At 40.0% G+C, this 21,787-nt stretch overlaps 1 protein-coding gene across 5 annotated transcripts in view; it reads right to left on the bottom strand.

Moving 5' to 3' along the window:
- Nucleotides 1-21,787, bottom strand: part of LOC106081529 (uncharacterized) — a 500,989-nt gene that overhangs the window by 326,420 nt on the left and 152,782 nt on the right. For 4 of the 5 annotated variants that reach the window (XM_059370920.1, XM_059370925.1, XM_059370921.1 and 1 more), the window contains exons 8-9: nucleotides 14,420-14,759; nucleotides 3,253-3,717 (exon numbers count right to left, since the gene is read on the bottom strand). In XM_059370920.1, the coding sequence (XP_059226903.1) occupies nucleotides 3,253-3,717; nucleotides 14,420-14,759 (805 nt within the window). Of the gene's footprint in view, nucleotides 1-2,901; nucleotides 3,718-14,419; nucleotides 14,760-21,787 lie in introns of those variants that run through there. The other variant, XM_059370922.1, reaches the window with a different exon arrangement.

Genomic DNA, 21,787 nt, shown 5'->3' with positions numbered 1-21,787 from the left:
CCAATGCAATCGTCTTGGCATCGAAGGATTCTTCTATTTTATGCACAACCTCGTGCAGGGCAGTCTCCACAGGTCTTCCCTTGACATACGCATGCAGTTTGTATTTGATATTCACAATGAAATTTTGCACAGATACTGACTATTTATGTAGGTCGTTGGGGATTGCAAATGGCCACATCGGTTCAGATTTGGATATAGCTCCCATATAAACTTATCTCCCGATTTGACTTCTTGGACCCCTAGAAGCCGCAATTTTTGTCCGATTTAGCTTAAATTGTGCACATAGTGTTTTGTTAGTGTTTTTTTTCCAACAATTGTGCCAAGTAAGGTTCAAATCGGTCTATAACCTGATATAGCTTCCATATAAGCCGATTGCCCGATTTGACTTCTTGACCCTCTGGAATCACCATTTTTGTCCGATTTGGCTGAAATTTTGCACGCCGTTTTCTGTTACGACTTCCAACAACTGAGCCACGTACGGTCCAAATCGGTTCTAGAATAGTCCACTGGCTCTACAGGAGCGTGATTAGACCAATACATACATACGCCTCAGTAGTTTGGTGGACTGCTATGGAGAAAAAGTGCAACATAAGGACCATACAAAAGGTTCAGAGAACATGTTGTCTTGGCATAGGCGGAGCGAGCGGAGCCCACTAGATATCCGACCCATTGACATACAGATGGAAGAATGGATTGAGGATGAGAGCAGCTCATACCATCTCGGTATAATCGAGGCGACGATAGGAAACCTGAAAGGAAGGGAAGAAATTTCCGCTCGGATACCAGAGATGAACCTTGAAGTCGAGTGCGAGGCACTGCTGCCATCGGCACAGTCTTGGATTGACGGAACCCTAGTATTGCCATCTGGAAGATTACGGATGGATGGATCAAAGCTAGAGGACAGAGTGGACCTGGGAGTTTACATTGAGAACCCAGGAACTGAGATCTGTTTTAGACTGTCTGACCATAATACGGTCCTGCAGGAGAAGATCTGGGCGATCACGGAATGCGTGAAGTGGTGTGGTGCTAACGCGAGGACGTCGAGTGTGAACATCATTACTGACAGTAAAATTGCCATAAGGGCAATAATAACCAGGACGATAAGGCCACGAACAGTCTTGCAGTGTAAGAAGGAGATTGACGCCTTCTCTGAGGATGGAAAAATCCGCATCGTTTGTGTGCCGGGCCATAACGGAGTAAGGGGAAATGAATGGGCAGACGATTTGGCGACCTACATCAATAAACTTGGTTTACCCGAAGCCACCGTAGCGCAGAGGTTAGCATGTCCACCTATAACTCTGAACGCCTGGATTCGAATCCTGGCGGGACCATCAGAAAAAACCTTCAACGGTGGTTTTCCCCTCCCAATTTTGGCAACCTTTGTGAGGTACTATGCCATGTAAAACTTCTCCCCAAAGAGGTGTCGCACTGCTGCACGCCGTTCGCACTCGGCTATAAAAAGGAGGCCCCTTATCATTGAGCTTAAAACTTGAATCGGACTGCACTCATTGATATGTGAGAAGTTTGCCTCTGTTCCTTAGTGGAATATTCATGGGCAAAATTTGTATTTGCATTACCCGAAGCCCTTCGGGTCTACGCAGTCCGAGTTAAGGGAGTGGGCGTCGAATGTGCATTCAACATTGTGGAACAGCGAAACGATCGGTAGAACGGCGAAAATCCTATGGGGGCATCCAGATCGGGAGAAGACGAGGTTATTACAGAAAGGAAGCAAGAAGGGGGTTAGTATAGCTATTGGTATCATAACGGGACACATAGGACTACGAGCTCACTCATGTAAAATCGGTGCGGCAAGTAATAGCATGTATAGGGCATACGGTGGAGATGATGAGACGTTGAAAGTGAAACTTAAAACTTAAGCTAACATTCTTCGACTTCCATACTATTGGATTGACCAAAAAGTAATTGCGGATTTTTTAAAAGAAACTAAATGCATTTTTAATAAAACTTAGAATGAACTTTAATCAAATATACTTTTTTTACACTTTTTTTTCTAAAGCAAGCTAAAAGTAACAGCTGATAACTGACAGAAGAAAGAATGCAATTACAGAGTCACAAACTGTGAAAAAATTTGTCAACGCCGACTATATGAAAAATCCGCAATTACTTTTTGGGCAACCCAATATTTATTTACCAATTAGGTTCCGTCTTAGTAAGATTTAATACATGAATACCTTTCATCTTTTTATATACATAAACTAAGACGACTTTTACGATGGTCAATGCAATGTTTCTGTTTAGTTCCTGTAAACTCATTGTATATCTATTGAAATCGATTTATTTAACTATTATGTTTATGTAAATGGCTAAATTGTAAATTGTACAACTAATATCTTAAGTGTAAATATTGACTAAAAGTTTTGATTAGGTTATGCGATTTCAAGATTAATTTTAAATGCAACGTATCTATAGTTAAATTAAAGAGAAATAAATACAAACAGTATGAAATTAACAATATGAAATTAAGAATTAAAATTACCATCCATATGGTCAAAGACAAAAAACACATCATACAAACATACATAGATATTAGAACTTTTTGATGATTTTTCTCTTCCTGTCATGGATAAATGAAATCAATTACATTGCCTATATTAAGCATAGAATGATATTTGGAATTCTCAACATTTATATTTAGAAGTTAGAAAACAACAAAAATTAGGTTAATAAACTATAACAACAGCAAGCAAGGAATTTTGAATAAATTAGAATCTATGCTAGAGGAAAACTAAAACATAATCCCCACCCGCCAACGCAAATTGTCAGGAGGCGTGTGTGCTCGTTCAGTTAAAAATAAAACAAAATGTGTGTATGGGCATAACGACCGACGACATCAACATAAAACAAATTCGAATTCATTCAAACAATTTTCGAAAACTAAAAAAAAAAAACATAAAATAAAATCAAACAAAAACATTTGTGGCAATTAATCATGCTAAATAAGTCAAAGTTAGATAAATAAGGTATTAGTCTAATCGAACAACACAAATTCAAAAACATTGTAGTTTTTTTTTCTGCTGGCAGTCGTTGAAGGGTTCCAAAAATTAAGGGATTTTCCTTTCATAAAAATCCTTTAATTGTTTGTTTCGTTAAGTTCTCATAGTATTTGCTGCGACGCCATGCCACGCTTGGTTTGGCTTGGTCACTGCCATTGGGGTTAGTAGCATTTGTCTGAGCATTAGATGTTGAAGCCTCATCCTGAGCGGTATGGCGTTTATTCGAACAAGGGCTCACCTCTGGCGTTAAGGACATCGGCATTTTTGGACATTCAGTTAGAACCTGCATTGAGGATGCATTGGCAATAGTGGCCACCTCCAGTTCTGTTTCAGATTCCACTGGTATGCTGTCAACATAAAGTTCCTCGGTTTCCGCTGGAGTGGGAGTTACACTTTCACTGTGCAAATCTTCAATATCTGCCAAACTACTGGGCGCCCTCAGCTCGTCCAAGGTAACATCATCATTTTCCGATAGTTTTGTGGGTGTTTTATTGCCATCCTGCTGGGCCGAAATGAAACTATGTTCCGATTCATCAAAGGACATATTGAAGGGTAAATTGACGTCAGGCATATCAAAAGCCAATGTGGAGTCATCTCCCTCACTATAATCGAATGAGCTCTTATTGCAACTCATATACGAAGAAGTGCGACCTTCAGAAGCCGTCACGAAAGAGTCATCTTCGGTAGAACGGGAATGCCAGTCCTGTAAATAAAAAGTAGTTCAATGCTTATTTGTTATCAGTGAAAGATTATCATAAAATTAAACTCAACAAAATTATTACAAATTACAATGACTTGAGTAACAATGGAATAGAGTCCATGACTGCGAGAGAACTTTGCCAGAAGCTCTGACCACATGTGTTTAGAGCTTCTCGGAATCTGCAACACAGGCTCGTATTTCATCAAGCTATGATCTACGATCAAATCTCTCACCCACCCACTGCGGAACAGAAGTCAAGTCGAGAAAGCCGGTGCCAGACTCGAAGCGGTATGCAGGCCATTTTAGCGGACACTTTCTCGAGCCCCTAGCGAGAGACAAAACAAAAAGAAGCATCGTAAGGAAGGCATAGAAGCTCCCACTCCAAGCCAGACTACAGCAATTCAAGGCCAAAGATGTTGCTGAAGTCATAACAAGTAAAAGCGTGCTAAGTTCGGCCGGGCCGAATCTTGGCAACCCACCACCATGGATTCGGCTAAAAATATATACAAACAAAATTTAGTTAAATGGCATAATTTTATGCTACGTACCAAACTTCTGTCAAACCAGCAAAATTAAAGCTTCTACGAACCGAACAAGGATAATCGAGAGATTGGATTATATGGGAGCTACATCAGGTAATAGACTGATTTGGACTGTACTTGGCATAGATGTTGGAAGTCGCAACAGAACATCGCATGCAAAATTTCAGCCAAATTGAAGAATAAGTCAAAGAAGTCAAATCGGGAGATCGGTTTATATGGGAGCTATATCAGGTTATACACCGATTTGGAGTGTACTTGGCACAGTAGTTGGAAGTCGTAACAGAACACTACATGGAAAATTTTAGCCAAATTGGTTAAAAATTGCGGCTTGTAAGGGTTCAAGAAGTCAAATCGGGAGATCGGTTTATATAGGAGCTATACACTCATAGAAAAAATCAAGCACGGCGTTGACAAAGTGGCCACATTCGTTCATAAAAGTGAATCAACACACAGATGGTATTAGATCAACTACAAATATTTATAAACCAACCAAAGTTATGTTGAACAAAACGTCCACGGACGTTCACATTCTGGCAACCTGTAGTACACAGTATTATTAAAGATTACAAAAAGATTTTGTGTACCGATGAGCACGAACCTGTGTTCCATCCATCTCATTGTGTGTTTACAGACGGCTTACCACATTGCACTACGGCCGGCTATACACATACAAGGTTTTAAGAGTCATTTAAACTTAAGGTTGATATACATACACATTTCGAAGGGTTGATATCCACAACGGTCATTGCATGAATCAACAATGCTTGTTCACAAAATCATTCGCGCTTGTTGACCATATTTCCAACAACGCTCGTGTATGGTTATGACAACGTTGGCGCATGATTTTGCAACATATTTTTCCTATCTGTATATCAGGTTAAAAATAGATTTGGTACGTACTCAACACAATTGTTTGAAGTCATAACAAAACACCACATATAAAATTTCAGCCAAATTAGACAAAAATTCGAGATTCCCGGGGCTCAAGAAGTCAAATCGACATATCGGTTTATATGGGAGCTATATGAGGTTCTTGATCGATTTAGACCGTACTTGGCACAGTTATTAGAAATCATAACAGAACCCCACATGCAATATTTCAGCCAAATTGTACAAAAATTACGGCTTGTAAAGGCTCAAGAAGTCAAATCGGGAGATCGGTTTATAGGGGAGCTATATCAAAATCTGAGCCGATATGACCCATTTGCAATCCCCAACGACCTACATCAATATTAAGTATCTGTGCAAAATATCAAGCGGCTAGCTTTATGCCTTCGACTGCTATAAGGCGGACGGACGGGCATGGCTTTATATACTACATCAATATTTCGAGGTGTTACAAACGGAATGACTAGATTAGTATACCCCCATTCTATGGTGGAGAGTTTACAAATAGCCAAATCGTTAAAATCTATAGACCCGGACTAAATATTGGGTTGCCCAAAAAGTAATTGTAATTAATAATGGAATGAACTTTAATCAAATATACTTTTTTTACACTTTTTTTCTAAAGCAAGCTAAAAGTAACAGGTGATAACTGACAGAAGAAAGAATGCAATTACAGAGTCACAAGCTGTGAAAAAATTTGTCAACGCCGGCTATATGAAAAATCCGCAATTACTTTTTGGGCAACCCAATATCTACGAGGATGTTGATGCTCAATCTCGTAGATGATTTACAAAAAAGGTACCTACCGGAAACCTTCCATCTGTCCATCTTCACCCTACACTGAAAAAATGTATATCCGAGATTTAAAGATTTGAGCCAAAGATTAGCTATCTCAATTTAACTATGATACATTTTCCAACTTTTTAAGGAAATATTCCTTTGGGTGGAAAATATTTCCCTTTATACTAATAATTTTTTTTTTTAAATAAAAGGTTAATAAATCCTTAACGTTGCGTCTTTTTATTAAAGACAAATATTTAAAATAGCCTTACAAATAGGAGCATCTTTACCTATGGTGTAAAATATGAATCAATCAGCAATCAAAATTTTTAAACGGATGGTCATGTCCGCTGGTAAATAAAGGGTAATTTTTTAAGTATTATCTTTATGGCAAAACTGGTTTAAGCAGTTCACGCACGTTTCGTGTTTTGCTTCATTGTCAATAATATTCAGTTTGGTCTATAATTTAACCATGAATCGTCATTCAAACGAAAAACGCTTGCACATTATTGAGTTTTATTATCAAGTTCATCGCACGCTTCTTCCATTTTACGCTTATTTTAGGCTCAATGAGAACGTAAATATGCAGAATTTTCGATTTTGGAGTGAAGATCAGTCAGAAGCATAGCAAGAGCGACCAATGCATCAAGCAAAGGTCACAGTTTGGTGCGGTTTATGGGCTGGTGGCATCATTGGACCGTACTTCTTCAAAGATGATGCCATTCGTAAGGTAACTGTGAATAGTGAGCGCTATTGTGTGATGATATACAACTTTTTTTTGCCCAAAATGCAAGAGCTCGAAATGCATGACATGGTGAGTTCGGTGAACATTTTATTTCACGTTCGGGACCAGTCAATTGGCTGCCTAGATCGTGCGATTTAACACTCTTAGACCACTTTTTGTGGGGCTATGTTAAAGGCGCATTTTTCATCCGATTTTGATGAAATTTGAAATAGTTCGTTTTGGTACTCCTCTAAATCTTTTTGTTAAATATCGTCCACATCGGACCATATTTGGATATAGCTGCCATATAGACCGATCTCCCGACCGTAAAAGGGTAACCCAATAAATACCCAAGCGTTGAATATTTACCCGGTAGAACCCCATCTCTACTCATATCTAAACAGACAAGCCCGCTTCAAGTAACGCATTGGAAGGACAACATTGAAGCATTTATTTGTGAGATACCGGCTGAAATGTTGGAAAAAGAATGCCAAAATTAGACTAAGCGGATGGAGCTTTTTAGGCGCAGTCATGGTCAATATTTGCATGAAATAATCTTCAAACGTTAAATTATATGGACCGTACTATGGATTCACATGAAGATTTCATGTTATGTGTTTTGTTTTTGAAAAACTTTCCTATAGCTCTTAAAAAATCACCTTTTGTATAAAATAGTTGCGTGACTGACTGATCATCGCCCAGCCCAAACGGCTAAAGCCAGAATCATGAAATTTAGCACGAATGTTGGTGTTGGGTCATAGGCACAGGATTAGGCTGGATTTGGTGATATTCGTACGTTTCGTAAGTACGAAATGGTACTTATTTGCCCAGCGCGAACGGAAAGGGCCAGAATTATGTTCTTGGTCTTAAATTTAAGAGCGTCTCCAAAGAATAAGGTTTGGTAAAAACAATTTTAGAAAATCGTACCGGAAGTGGGAGAAATAGTACGTTTAGTACCGCAATTGGTTCTATTTGGTACTTTCTTTGTTAATTGAACTAAAGCTCTAAATTTAAGAACTTATGTACACTATGGTAAACTTAATCTGGTGACTATAAGAGTTTTTGGAAATTTGTACATTTAGGTACTAAACAAAGTTCCAAAAAGTTATGAATGGGTGTACATGTCGATGGATAGAGGTAGGATTTTGAAATTTGACTTAAAAGACATTTGGTGCAAAAGGATGAGGGTGAGAATAAATAATGGAAAAATAGAACTGGTAACGGGAGAAAACCTACATTTAGTACCGCAATTGGTACCATTTGCTACTTTCTTTACAGATGGAGCTAGATGTCTGAAATTTGGCATTTAGGTACAACTAGGAATTATATGATGGGTGACTAAATGACGGTTACGGTTACACCTTGACAATAAATATTGGGCGGTTAGAAGATTTGTTACACCCATCACCAAAGGATAGGGTTATATTCCGTTTACAACACATCGAAATATCCGTTTCCGTCCGTCCGTCTGTCTGTTGAAATCGGCTACAGTCTTCAAAAATAGAGACATTGAGCTGAAACTTTGCACAGGTTCCTGTTTTGTCCTTAAGCAGGTTAAGTTCAAAGATGGGCATGACTATAACATGATATAGCTCCCTTACAGACCGATCCGCCGATTTAGGGTCTAAAGTATCCGATTTTGCCAAAATTTGGGACAATGAGTTGTGTTAGAGTCTTCGACATTCCTCTTCGATTTGCCCCAGATCGGTTCAGATTTGGATATAGCTGCCATATAGACCCATCTCTCGATTTAAAGTCTTGGCCCCATAAAAGACGCATTTATTGTCCGATTTCGCCGAAATTTGGGACAGTGAATTGTGTTAGGCTTTTCGATATACTTCTGCTTTTATTGTCCGATGTCGCCGAAATTTGGGACAGTGAGTTGTGTTAGAGCCTTCGACATCCCTCTTCGATTTGGCCCAGATAGGTTCAGATTTGGATATCTGCTATAACTATAGACTATAGACCGATCTCTCGATCGATAGACCGATCTCTCGATTTAAAGTCTTGGCCCCATAAAAAACGCATTTATAATTCGATTTCGCTGGAATTTGACACAGTGACTTATATTAGGCTTTTCGATCTCCGTGTCGGATATGGTTCAGGTCGGTCTATATTTCGATATAGCTTCCAAAAAGACCAATATTTTGTTCTACAAAATTGAACAATGACTTGTACTTATTAGACCACTCAATATCCGTGCGGAATTTAGTCCAAATTAGACCATATTTCGATAAAGCTGCTAGGGGGCATAAATTATGCATTATTCACCGGATTATGACGAAAGGTGGTTTGCATATATACCCGAGGTGGTGGGTATCCAAGGATCGGCCCGGCCGAACTTAACGCCTTTTTACTTGTTTTTAATTTGTACATGCATGTACTAAAGCATACAAACTACTTTCTTTACAGAGTGATCTTAAGCTCTCAAAATTGGGATACAACTACAACTTGAGTATTAAAATTGCGCGACCAGAAGATTTTTTTTAAATCGTACATTTAAGAACTAAAACATACAAAATGGTACTTTCTTTACGAATTGATTGGGATTCATTTATACCTTGACAATATATATTGGGCGACTTAAAGATTTTTCCGATATATTGTTATCCTTGTACTGTTTGGTTCTCTCTTTACAGAGGGGGACAGATTTCTAAAATTGTATACGCAATTATTACAAAACTTCATCATCTTATAAACTGAGTAACTACCTAGGTTCATGGAAGTCCTACACTACAAAAGGTGTCAAAAACGGGGGTAGCGAAGCGGACCACCGGTAACAATGGAATAGAAACCTTAAGTTCTTTTGAAAAACTATTTGAAGGTTAACTTTGAGACTAAATGAATTGAATTGGGTGCGAGTGAACTTTGCCAGAAGCTCTGACCATATATGGTTAGAGCTTTTCGGAAACTGCAACACAGGCTCATATTTCATCAAGTTATGGTCTACGGTCAAATCTCTCACCAACAAGCCGCTAAAGCCGGTACCAGACTCGAAGCGGTGTGCCGGCCATTTTAGCGGACACTTTGTCGAGCCCTAGCGAGAGACAAAGCGAAAGAAGCATAGTGAGGACGGCATGGATGCTCACAGTCGAAGTCAGACTATAGCACTTCAGAGCGGCTTGAGGCTTTTATGGGCATAAAACCCTCAAATTTGTCTATATGGCAGCTATATCTAAATTTAGTCCGATCTGAACCATACTTGAGTCGGATGTCGGAAGGCTTAAAATAACTCACTGCTTTTGTTACGGGCTCAAGTCTACAAAACCAACATATTGGTCTATTTACAAGCTTTATGTACATGTGGTTTGATATGGGCCATATTTCGGTTTCGGCCATATTTCGCACAAAAAATGGGGCGTTTATGGGCTGAAGACCCTAGACCGGTAAATCGATTCAAGAACTTAACCTGCGTATAAAATAATTATGAGTCTTTCTTAAAGACTGTAGAGTGATTACAACTGACGGACACATGGACTGATAGACGGACAGACACACGAACATCGTTAAATCGTCTTCGAATTTAACGATGATCAGAAATATATATATTTTGCAGACCCGCAAATACATTTTTCGATGTGTAGCAAACCGAATGACTAAATGAATGTACTCTTTATCCCATGGTGGTGGGTATAAAAGGATTCTTGAAAAAGTACATTCAACGGGGATTATAAACATCCAATGAGACACATTTACATTTTGTATTTTATTTTTATACCCACCACCAAAGGATGGGGGTATACTAATCTAGTCATTCCATTTGTAACTCCTCGTAATGTTAATCTAGGACCCCAAAAAGTATATATATTCTTGATCGTCTCGACATTCTGAGTCGATCTAGCCATGTACGTCTAATCGTCCGACTGTCAAAATCACGATAGCGGTCTGCTTGAAATTTTGCACAGATACTTAATACTGATGTAGGTCATTGGGAATTTCAAATGGGCCATATCGGTTTAGATTTGGATATATTTCCCATATGAACTGATCTCTCGATTTGACTTATTGTGCCCCTGGAAGCCTAAATTTTTGTCCGATTCGGCTGAAATTTTACACAGAGTGTTCTGTTATGACTTCCAATAACTGTGCCAAGTACGGTTTAAATCAGTCTATAACTTGATATAGCTCCCATATAAACCGATCTCCCGATTTGACTTCTTGAGCCCCTGGAAGTTGCAATTTTAATACCCTCCACCATAGGATGGGGTTATACTAATTTCGTCATTCTGTTTGTAACTACTCGAAATATTCGTCTGACACCCCATAAAGTATATATATTCTTGATCGCCGTAACATTTTATATCGATCTAGCCATGTCCGTCCGTCCGTTTGTCTGCCGAAAGCACGCTAACTTTCGAAGGAGTAAAGCTAGCTCCTTGAAATTTTGCACAAATACTTCTTGTTAGTAGGTCGGTTGGGATTGTAAATAGGCCATAGCGGTCCATGTTTTGATATAGCTGCTATATAAACCGATCTTGGGTCTTGACTTCTTGGGCCTCTAGAGGGCGCAATTCTTATCCGATTGGAATGAAAGTTTGCACGACGTGTTTTGCTATGACTTCCAATAACTGTGTTAAGTTAGGTCCAAATCGGTCTATAACCAGATATAGCTGAGATATAAGCCGATCTTGAATCTTGATTACTGGAGCCACTAGAGGGCGCAATTCTTATCCGATTTGAATGAAATTTTGCAGGAGGAATTTTGTTATAATATCCAATAACTGTGCCAAGTATGGTTTAATTCCGTCCATAACATGATATAGCTGTCATATAAACCGATCTGGGGATTTGACTTCTTGAGCTTCTAGAGGGCGCAATTCCTATTCGATTTGGCTGAAATTTTGCATGACGTATTTTATTATGACTTTCAACAACTGTGTTAAATAAGATTCAAATCGGTTCATAACCTGATATGGCTGCCATATAAACCGATCTGGGATCTTGACCTCTTGAGCCTCTAGAGGTCGCAATTATTATCCGATGTGCCTGAAATTTTGTACGACGGATCCGCTCATGACCATCAACATACGTGTTTATTATGCTCTGAATCGGTCTATAGCCTCATACAGCTCCCATATAAATCGATCTCTTTATTTTTCTTTTGAAGCGCCCAAAGGGCGCAATTATTATTCGAATTGGCTGACATTTTACACAGGTCTCCAAAATATCATTTAATTGTGGTCCGAACCGGACCATATCATGATATCGTTCTAATAGCAAAGCAAATCTTTTCTTTTATCCTTTTTATACCCACCACCGAAGGATGGGGGTATATTCATTTTGTCATTCCGTTTGCAACACATCGAAATATCCATTTCCGACCCTATAAAGTATATATATTCTTGATCAGCGTAAAAATCTAAGACGATCTAGGCATGTCCGTCCGTCTGTCCGTCTGTCTGTTGAAATCACGCTACAGTCTTTAAAAATTGAGATATTGAGCTGAAATTTTGCACAGATTCTTTTTTTGTCCATAAGCAGGTTAAGTTCGAAGATGGGCTATATCGGACTATATCTTCATATAGCCCCCATATAGACCGATCCGCCGATTTAGGGTCTTAGGCCCATAAAAGCCACATTTATTATCCGATTTTGCTGAAATTCGGGACCGAGAGTTTTGTTAGGCCCTTCGACATCCTTCGTCAATTTGGCTCAGATCGGTCCAGATTTGGATATAGCTGCCATATAGACCGACCCTCCGATTTAGGGTCTAAGGGCCATAAAAGCCACATCTTTTATCCGATTCCACTGAAATTCAGGACAGTAAGTTGTGTTAGGCCCTTCGACATCCTTTGTTAATTTGGCCCAGATCGGTTCAGATTTGGATATAGCTCCCATATAGACCGACCCTCCGATTTATGGTCTAAGGCCCATAAAAGCCACATTTATTACCCGATTTTGCTGAAATTTGGGACAGTGAGTTTTGTTAGGCCCTTCGACATTCTTCGTCAATTTGGCTCAGATCGGTTCAGATTTGGATATAGCTGCCATATAGACTGACCCTCCCATTTAGGGTCTAAGGGCCATAAAAGCCACATCTTTTATCCGATTCCACTGAAATTCGGGGCAGTGAGTTGTGTTAGGCCCTTCGACATCCTTCGTCAATTTGGCTCAGATCGGTCCAGATTTGGATATAGCTGCCATATAGACCGACCCTCCGATTTAGGGTCTAAGGGCCATAAAAGCCACATCTTTTATCCGATTCCACTGAAATTCAGGACAGTAAGTTGTGTTAGGCCCTTCGACATCCTTTGTTAATTTGGCCCAGATCGGTTCAGATTTGGATATAGCTCCCATATAGACCGATCCTCCGATTTATGGTCTAAGGCCCATAAAAGCCACATTTATTACCCGATTTTACTGAAATTTGGGACAGTGAGTTTTGTTAGGCCCTTCGACATTCTTCGTCAATTTGGCTCAGATCGGTTCAGATTTGGATATAGCTGCCATATAGACCGACCCTCCCATTTAGGGTCTAAGGGCCATAAAAGCCACATCTTTTATCCGATTCCACTGAAATTCGGGGCAGTGAGTTGTGTTAGGCCCTTCGACATCCTTTGTCAATTTGGCTCAGATCGGTTCAGATTTGGATATAGCTGCCATATAGACCGATCCTCCGATTTATGGTGTTAGGCCCATAAAAGCCACATTTATTACCCGATTTTGCTGAAATTTGGGACAGTGAGTTGCGTTAGGCCCCTCGACATCTTTCTTCAATTTGGCCCAGATCGGTTCAGATTTGGATACAGCTGCTATATAGACCGATTTCTTGATTTAAGGTTTTGGGCCCATAAAATGCTCATTTATTGTCCATGTCGCCGAAATTTGGGACAGTGAGTTAAGTTAAGCTCCTTGACATACATCTGCAATATCGCACAGATCGGTCCAAATTTAGATATAGCTGCCATATAGACCGATATCTAGGTTTTAGGTTTTGGGGCCATAAAGACGCATTTATTGTCCGATGTCGCTGAAATTTGAGACAGTGAGTTTAGTTAGGCTCTTCGACGTCCTTCTTCAATTTTGCCCAGATCGATCCAGATTTGAATATAGCTGCCATGTAGACCGATCTCTCGATTTAAAGTCTTTGCCCCATAAAAAGCGCATTTATAATCCAATTTCACTGAAATTTGATACAGTGACTTATGTTAGGCTTTTCAACATCCGTGTCGTATATGGTTCAGATCGGTTAATTTTTAGATATAGCTACTGTACTTATTAGTATTTGGTCCAAATCGGAACATGTTTTGATATAACTGATATGGGTCATAAGGTATGAAATTTTCACCGAATTTTGATGAAAGGTGGTTTACATATATACCCGAGGTGGTGGGTATCCAAAGTTCGGCCCGGCCGAACTTAACACCTTTTTACTTGTTTTTGCCTAAGAAGAGATGCCGGGAAAAAAACTCGACAAATACGATCCATGATGGAGGGTATATAAGATTCGGCCCGGCTAAACTTAGCTTTTACTTGTTGAAATTGCAGCACTACTGCTGTAATAGCAGGACTACTGCTATAATAGCAGCAAAATTCCCTTCCAATATTCAGCAGACATTGTTTGCTGTTTTTAGCAAACTTTTTTCTATTGGTGTAGCAATTCTTATCCATTTACTTTCGTTTGACTATTTAGAGATACGGATTAAGGAACTTGAAAAATGCGATCCATGCTGGACGGTATATAATGCACGCTTTTACTTATTTGGTAATTGTTTGTATATGCTATATGTATATGCTTTAAATAATTGTTTAATTCACAACATTTACTCACCTCACTGCTTGTGCTCCTTAGTGTTCCCAGCTTCTTATCCCTTGGGCTGGGATTCGACTCCACTTCTACCCTCTGCGAATTCTCCTGGATGTCTCGTATAACTGTATCCAAAGATTCTGCAACTTCGGCAATATCCGTCAGTTTTCCAGTGATGGCAGTGCAGGCCATGCCATTGCTACCCGTGGGATTTATAACAACTTTGGTGGGATCAGCTGCTAAACGCGTTGAGATTGAGTCCACTGTAGTGCTAGTGCTGGTGTTACTGCTGCTACCCGATATCGAACTCTCCATGGAGGGACTGGGTGCTGTTATTTCTGTGGGCAAGTCTTCGACCACAACGCTAGAAGAGTTATTAAGGTTAATGGCAGATTCAGTGCTGGCCAAAGGATAAGGAGTAGGTGGTGTAAAAATGGCATTATTTTCTTCAATCCAAGAGATAACATTTGAAGTTTTCGATTCTTGGGGTATTTGGGCACTATCAGTCTGATCGGAAGATTGATTTGTCGCTTCTTTGTTGTCAACAAAGGAAATTGGAGAAGCCACTTTGGTCTCATAATCAAGAGTGACCACCTCTGTTTTCATTTTATGCAAAAGACTATGAACACTATCAGTGTCAGAGGTGTCAGGTTCGTGGGAGGAGCCCATAGCTTGAGTTGCGGCGTTAGGATCTATTATGGAAACATTAGAATCTTTGGAAACTTGTTGAACATTTCCATTTTCAATTATTTTTTTCATTTCTTGGGGTTCATTGTCATTTGAGGAGAGATTAGCCGTTAATAACTCTTGAACTTCTTGGGTGAATGAGGTGCTAGGTGCGGTGGTGGTGGTGTTAGAGGATTCACCGCGAGCCTTATCTTTCATTGCCTGAGGTTTGTCTAGCATTTGTTCACTTTCTACTAAGCTTTTGATAAAATTTAGGCCCTCAAGCTTAGGAGGCCCTGCACTACAATTTCCATCGCTTGTATTCACATTTTCAACCGAGTTCGGCTCCGAGCCGACCTTCGAACTCGCACTCGCGCTCGCATCCGTATCCGTTTTATTTTTCGAAAAGATACTCTTAAATCGCGAAAACATTTCGACGCTTTAAATAAAACTACTGACCGACGATTGTTACGCGTTTTTCAATTACTTTCGCTTTGCGCTTACGATGGAAGATGTTTTGGTTTACTGAGTATTCTTGGTTGGCAATTGTTCGGTTTTCCTGTCGACGCGTTTTTGCTTTTCTTGGTAATTATGTGCGTGGCAGGCACTTTGTGGGCCCAGTGCCAACTATAATATTTGGAATATTTGTTTTTGTTTTAAAAATCCATTACGCTATCGCCGAGACAGCACTTTTGCTTTATTGAATGTATTGGATTCACCAAATGGGAAACATGAATATTCTTTCGACGAAAAAAAAACTTTTTTGAACTTCAGACAGTGCTCACACAGGCAGACAGACTGTAAAGTAAAGTGAAATGGGTTATCTTCCTATTTGGGGAGTATTTTTAGGTATCCATGGGGATGTCTTCCTTTCATAAAATTCCTCACTGGCACATACTTGGCTCTAGTTCCCCTATTTTTTAATTAAAGGTGGTCATGTAATATCTTACTTTAATTATTGTCAAAGATTTTCTTGTTTTTGTAAACACACGCGCGTTTTTTTCAGATTTTGGGTTTTTTGGGATACATATGTGAATGTTTTTTTTATGGGTCTCTGTCTGCCGGTATTTTAATTTTTTTTTTTTTGGTTTAGTTTTTGTTAGTTGACACGAAAAAAATCGTCTTGCGTTAAGTTGATGTTTCGTTTCGTTTTTGAAAAAAATTTGTACCACGCTGGACCGCTCTCAAAAATAGACTAAATTTACGGCAAGTTAACTCATCGGTTTGTTCCTGTATCCGTGTGGTGTGGCACACCGTTTTCTTTTATTTTTGATTTTGTGTTTTTGGTGACTTTTTTGGTTTATAGATTTTTTTTAGTTTGGTACTTTGCTTTTTGGACTGTTTTGAATTTGTTTTAGTTTTTTTTTAGTGTGTTTTATTTAATAATTTGTATTGTTCTCTTCCCGCCACTTTATGACATTTGGCTGCACAGTGCAATAAAGTTGGAAAAATTTTTACGACCTCATTGAAATTTTGAACAACTGTGACATTTTGTGAGTATATCAGGGAAATGAATGCAAGACTACAATGATTAATCATATCAAGTTTTGGACTAGACATGTGTGTTTGGAGGTCATATTAGAAGGCAAAATTCAGCAAAATCAGATAAGAATGTAGGCCTCCAGGGCTACAATCAGGCGATCGGTTTATATGGGAGGTATATCAGGTTATGAAGCAAATAACACCATACTTGGCATAGGAAAAGTCATGTGTGAATTTCAGCCAAATCGCATAAGAATTGTGCCGTATAGGGGCACAGCAATTCATATTAATGAATCGGTTTAAATGGGGGCTATATCCAAATTTAAAACCATAAGACCCATTTGCAAACCTCAATGACCTACATCGACAAGAAATACCTGTGCAAAATTTCAAAAAGCTGACTTCATTCATACGACCGCGATAGTGATGGAATTCAAGCGCAATGGTCTGATTGGCATATATTAGGCTGGAAAATCATAACAGTATATTGTTGGCGATTTCAAACACCTTGAGGTTAACAAAGTGTTTGTATATCGCATCATTAATCGTTAAAATGGCACTGGCAACACAATGCCAAACGCCATTGTGGTATAAGAAAAACTTCAATAACTTCGGCGAGTTAAGGATCGAATTCAACGAAATCCATGCCGTATAGGCAATCAAATGGCTAAAGATCCAGTGAAACGATACAGTATACAACGAGCTGAAGATAACGCCTGACTATTCTCAAAAGGCACCAAAACTTACAGCAAAGCAAACAAATTTATTCACGAAGGTATAGTGAATTTCCGAACATTGTGTTCTCTGACGAGAATAATTTTCCAATTGAACTCCCAAAAATATCGTGTCAGCTTAATCCAGCGCACGTATGAGAATTTGAGCCTACGAACGGCCACCCAAAGTGATGCTATCGGCAGCCATGACTGGCGATGGGAGCTCTCCTATCCTTTTCATCAAAGCTGGCGTCAATTTTAATATGGCATATTATCAGGAAAACGTTTGGGAAGCTTTTTTGGGGCCATGGACACACAAACATTTCGGACGTGACAACAAAACTCGGCAACTTCACATACAGCATGTGTGAACCTAGAATGGTTAATAAATCATGTTCCGCAGTTTATTTTACCCAATTCGCCAGAGATCAATCCGATGGAATTTTCTATTCGGGTCATTGTAGAGAGCAAGGTAAGGATTAAAAAATATGCCAGTATGGATGTGTTAGACAAAGGCATTGTACGGAGATGGAGATAACATTGGTGCAGCCTGCCACTCATTCAGAGCAATAAACGATTCAGAGCAATAATCAAGGAAAAAGGTGGGCATTTCGGGAAACAAGTAAAAATTCATTAGGTTCGGCCCGGCCGAACTTTGCTTGGCCAACACCTTGGATATATATATTAACCACCTTTCGTCAAAGTACGGTAAAAATATGCCTCTTTATGAACATATATCAGCTATATCTATATATAGTCCGATCTCCACCATATTCAAGAAGTCTATGTTAGGGTCTAATTCAACTCATTGTACCAAATCCATCGGTTAAAATTTTTACCATCGGTTAAAAAATTTAAATTTTTACAACTCACTGTCCCAAATATCGGCGAAATCGGATAATAAATGTTGCTTTAATGGGCCTAAGACCTTAAATCAGCTAATCAGTCTATATGAGGGTTATATCAAGATATAGTCCGATGTAGCCTAGCTTCGAACTTAATCTGCTTATGGACAAAAAAAACGAATCTGTGCCAAGTATCTTTATTTTTAAAGCCTGTATCACACTTCAGGCTCAACAGACAGAGCGATAGACGGACGGACATGACTAGGTTGTCTTAGATTTTTGCGACGATCAAGAACATATATATATATATATATACTTTCTATGGTCGAAAATGGAAATTTTTGTGTGTTACAAACGGACTGACAAAATGAATATAACCTCATCCTTCGGTGTAGGGTATAAAAATGATTGTGTTCTGAAATTTAGATAAATTCCACAAATGGTAACACTTCATGTCAGCTACCCTGTGGAAGTACCTATTTTTATACTCTTCACCACCATGGTAGTACAGGGTATTATAACACTGTGCGTTTGTTTGCAACGCTAAGAATGAGAAGAGCTAGACCCTTTGGACAAGTATACCAATCGACTTAGAATCCCTTTCTGACTCGATTTAGCTATGTCCGGCTGCCCGTTTGTCTTTCTGATCAAGGTACAGGGTGATTGTCATAAAATTTTGCACAAATCACTTTTTTGGTTCACGTACGAAAGCTACTGACAAAATCGAATCAGATTTAGATATAGCTCCCATATAAATCTTTTATCCGATATGGCATTTAAAAACTGCAATAACCACAATTGAGTTCATATCGTACGAATATCATTTATTGTTCTACTCGATATTTCAATAGGTATACAAAAAAGTCTGCCTAGATTTTGACAAGGGTTATATGTATTAAAAGTAGTACGTAGACTCAGGCTCCGCCTGATTTTTGGCTTTTCTTACTTGTTATGCATAATTCTAGTCATTCCGTTTGTTACACCTTGAAATATTGGTCTGCGACCCCTAAAATATATATATTCTAAATCGTCTTGACATTCCAAGTCGAACTAGCCATGTCCGTCCCTCCGTCCGTCTATCGAAACCACGTTAGCGCTCGAACGAAGAAAGATATCCACTTGAAATTTTGCATGCAGGCCGTTGACGATTGCAAATTGGCCATATTGGTTCATATTTGATAACTACCATATAAAATTTTCCTTCGCCTTGACTTTGTGAGGCGCTAGAAGTCACAGTTATCACCCGATTTGTTCGCTTTTGCTCTATTTTTTTGTTTTTGCGCTTCTTGGCCCGGATTTGGCTGAAATTTTCCAAGCTCCTGATGTAGCTCCCATTGAAACCGATCTTCCGATTTGAGATCTTGAGCCGCTGCAAGCTGTAATTTATGTCCGATTTGGCCAGTTATTCTTCAAAATGCAGGACCGATTGTCATATCACTCCTTAAGATGATTTTTAGTAGCTGCGTTTTGCTGGACTATGTACCGACAAGGTGAAGGTACGTTAGGGTGTTTTTTATCCCCAATTTTCCATCCTTCATTTTGAAGACTTTGAAGAGACTAATTTGCATGTGTATTAGGGACCATATCGACCATTCATTGGTCGCCTATTAGTATGTGTACACTTAGTATCGGTCGGTTGAAAGCGCCCCTCATAATGTGAGGGGTTTTATCGAGGGGAATTTTTAATATGGACGACTTCATTTTGGCGGTCTTCTTGGACATAGAAGGGGCTTTTAATAACGTGAAGTTGGAGTCCAAACATGGCGCTCTGGTGGACGTAAAGGTTCCTCCCATATTTTAGTAAATTAAGTTGATCCGATGGTGAAAGGCCGGATTATAAGGCATCGAGGGCAGCGGGCTCGATAAGGAAGATTATGACCACTGGAACTCCGCAAGGAGGGGTCTTATCTTTGGAGCTTTTGGTGATCAATCCATGATAGGTGGCCGTTTCCTCTCAACTTAACGTACCTCGTTCAGGGAGCTTTGAGGAAGCTGTCCGGATGGGCGAGGGCCAACGGGTTTAGCATAAATCCCAGTATGACTGAACTGGTACTTTTCCCCAGGAAGAGGAAGCTTGGAACTTTTAAGTGATCTGTGCTGGATGGGTTGGAGCTGCCTCTCTTCTGAGACCAAGTACTTGGGCGTGATTCTTAACCAGAAACTAAATTGGAGAAAAAATGTCGAGGATAGGGTCAAAAGGGGAATGAATGCGCTCTATTCCTGTGGCAACTCGATAGGAAGGAGTTGGGGGCTAAGGTCGGGGACGGTGCACAGGACGATTACGACTGTGGTTCGGTCAATTCTCACCCATGGTTGTCTGGTGTGGCACAAAGCTCTGGACAACTGTGCCCTTCGCAGGGCACATCGAAAAGGTACTGGATACCTCGGCAGTGCTTATTTCTGAGGCAAGGAGAGGTGCTCCGAGAGAGGCGCTGAATGCCATTCTCGACTTATGCCCTTGCTCCTATATGTAGGGTGTGTGGCAACAAAGATCGCCATTAGATTGAAGGATTCAGGTACATGGCGCTCCTTTAATTAAGGCCATTCTTCTGTTCAGCGGGGGGATGGCATTGCCGCGTGGCTCCATGCTATATGCGGTGCGACTTATTATATACCCGAGCAGTCCTTCCTTGTTGATGGCTTGAAAGCCGTTTTCCTGAAAAAGGGATCTCTTGATTGCGGCACCCCTCCCTTCCCGGGACTCTATCAACACGGATGGATATTTATTATTATTGTTGTTGTTGTAGCAGTGTGTTGTACACTGAGGCGGCAGCCTTTGCCGATGAAAGACTCCATCGGGCCAATCCGGTACGCACAACCGGCTGCCATGGAATTGTGGATAATTATTGAAGGGGGGCAATGGAGCAGCAGTCTTCATTGAGTTCCTTGGAATCAGGGAATCTTATACACTTCTGGAGGGGTGCAAAGTCTTTCAGGCGGAGGTCTTAACGATCAAGTAGGCATTGGAGGCGATGTTGATATCAGGCTTTGTAGGGTCCCAGACCATCAAGGTGTGCCGGGGATCGAAGCAGTCAACGGGGTCGCCAGGCATGGGCGTCTGATTACCTCAGATATTGCTATAGAATCAGTGAGACCCGCTCGAATAAGGCATGGGCTGATGCTCTAGGTTATAGGGTTTCAAAGGCCCTGTAGCCAAGTACTTCGCAAAACAGGACGTCACTTATCTTGATTGCTAATAGGAGTCCTGACAGGTCATTACAATGTCAGATCTTTGTCGTCGCGCTGGATGCAGGCAGAGTCAGACTTCTGCAAGATTTGTGATGACGACGAGCAGTTTGAAACGGTTGAGTACCCATTGCGTCACTGCTCCGCAATTGCGAGAAGACGCAGAATAATGGAAGAACACCTCTTTTCAAGTTCGGATTTCTTACAGGCTCTTAGACCTCTTGTCATTCTGGAGTGCTGTTGAGGCCTTAATTGGCTGACTGGATCATACTCTCAGCGGTGAGTTTTTATATCCTGCACCACCACTGTGGTACAGAGTATTTGTGCATTTGTTTGCAACGCTTAGAAGGAGAAGAGCTAGACCCATCGATAAGTATAAGGATCGGCTTAGAATCACTTTCTGGTTCGATTTAGCTATGTCCGTCTGTCTGTCTGTCAAGGTACAGGTCGCATTTGTTGTCCGATTTTCACAAAATTTTGTTTAAGTGTCTTTTTTGGTC

The sequence above is a fragment of the Stomoxys calcitrans genome, chromosome 1 (genome assembly GCF_963082655.1).
Source record: "Stomoxys calcitrans chromosome 1, idStoCalc2.1, whole genome shotgun sequence".
NCBI classification, from domain to species: Eukaryota; Metazoa; Arthropoda; class Insecta; order Diptera; family Muscidae; genus Stomoxys; species Stomoxys calcitrans.
Note: the sequence above shows the minus strand (reverse complement) of the source record. Positions and strands in the feature narration are given on the sequence as shown.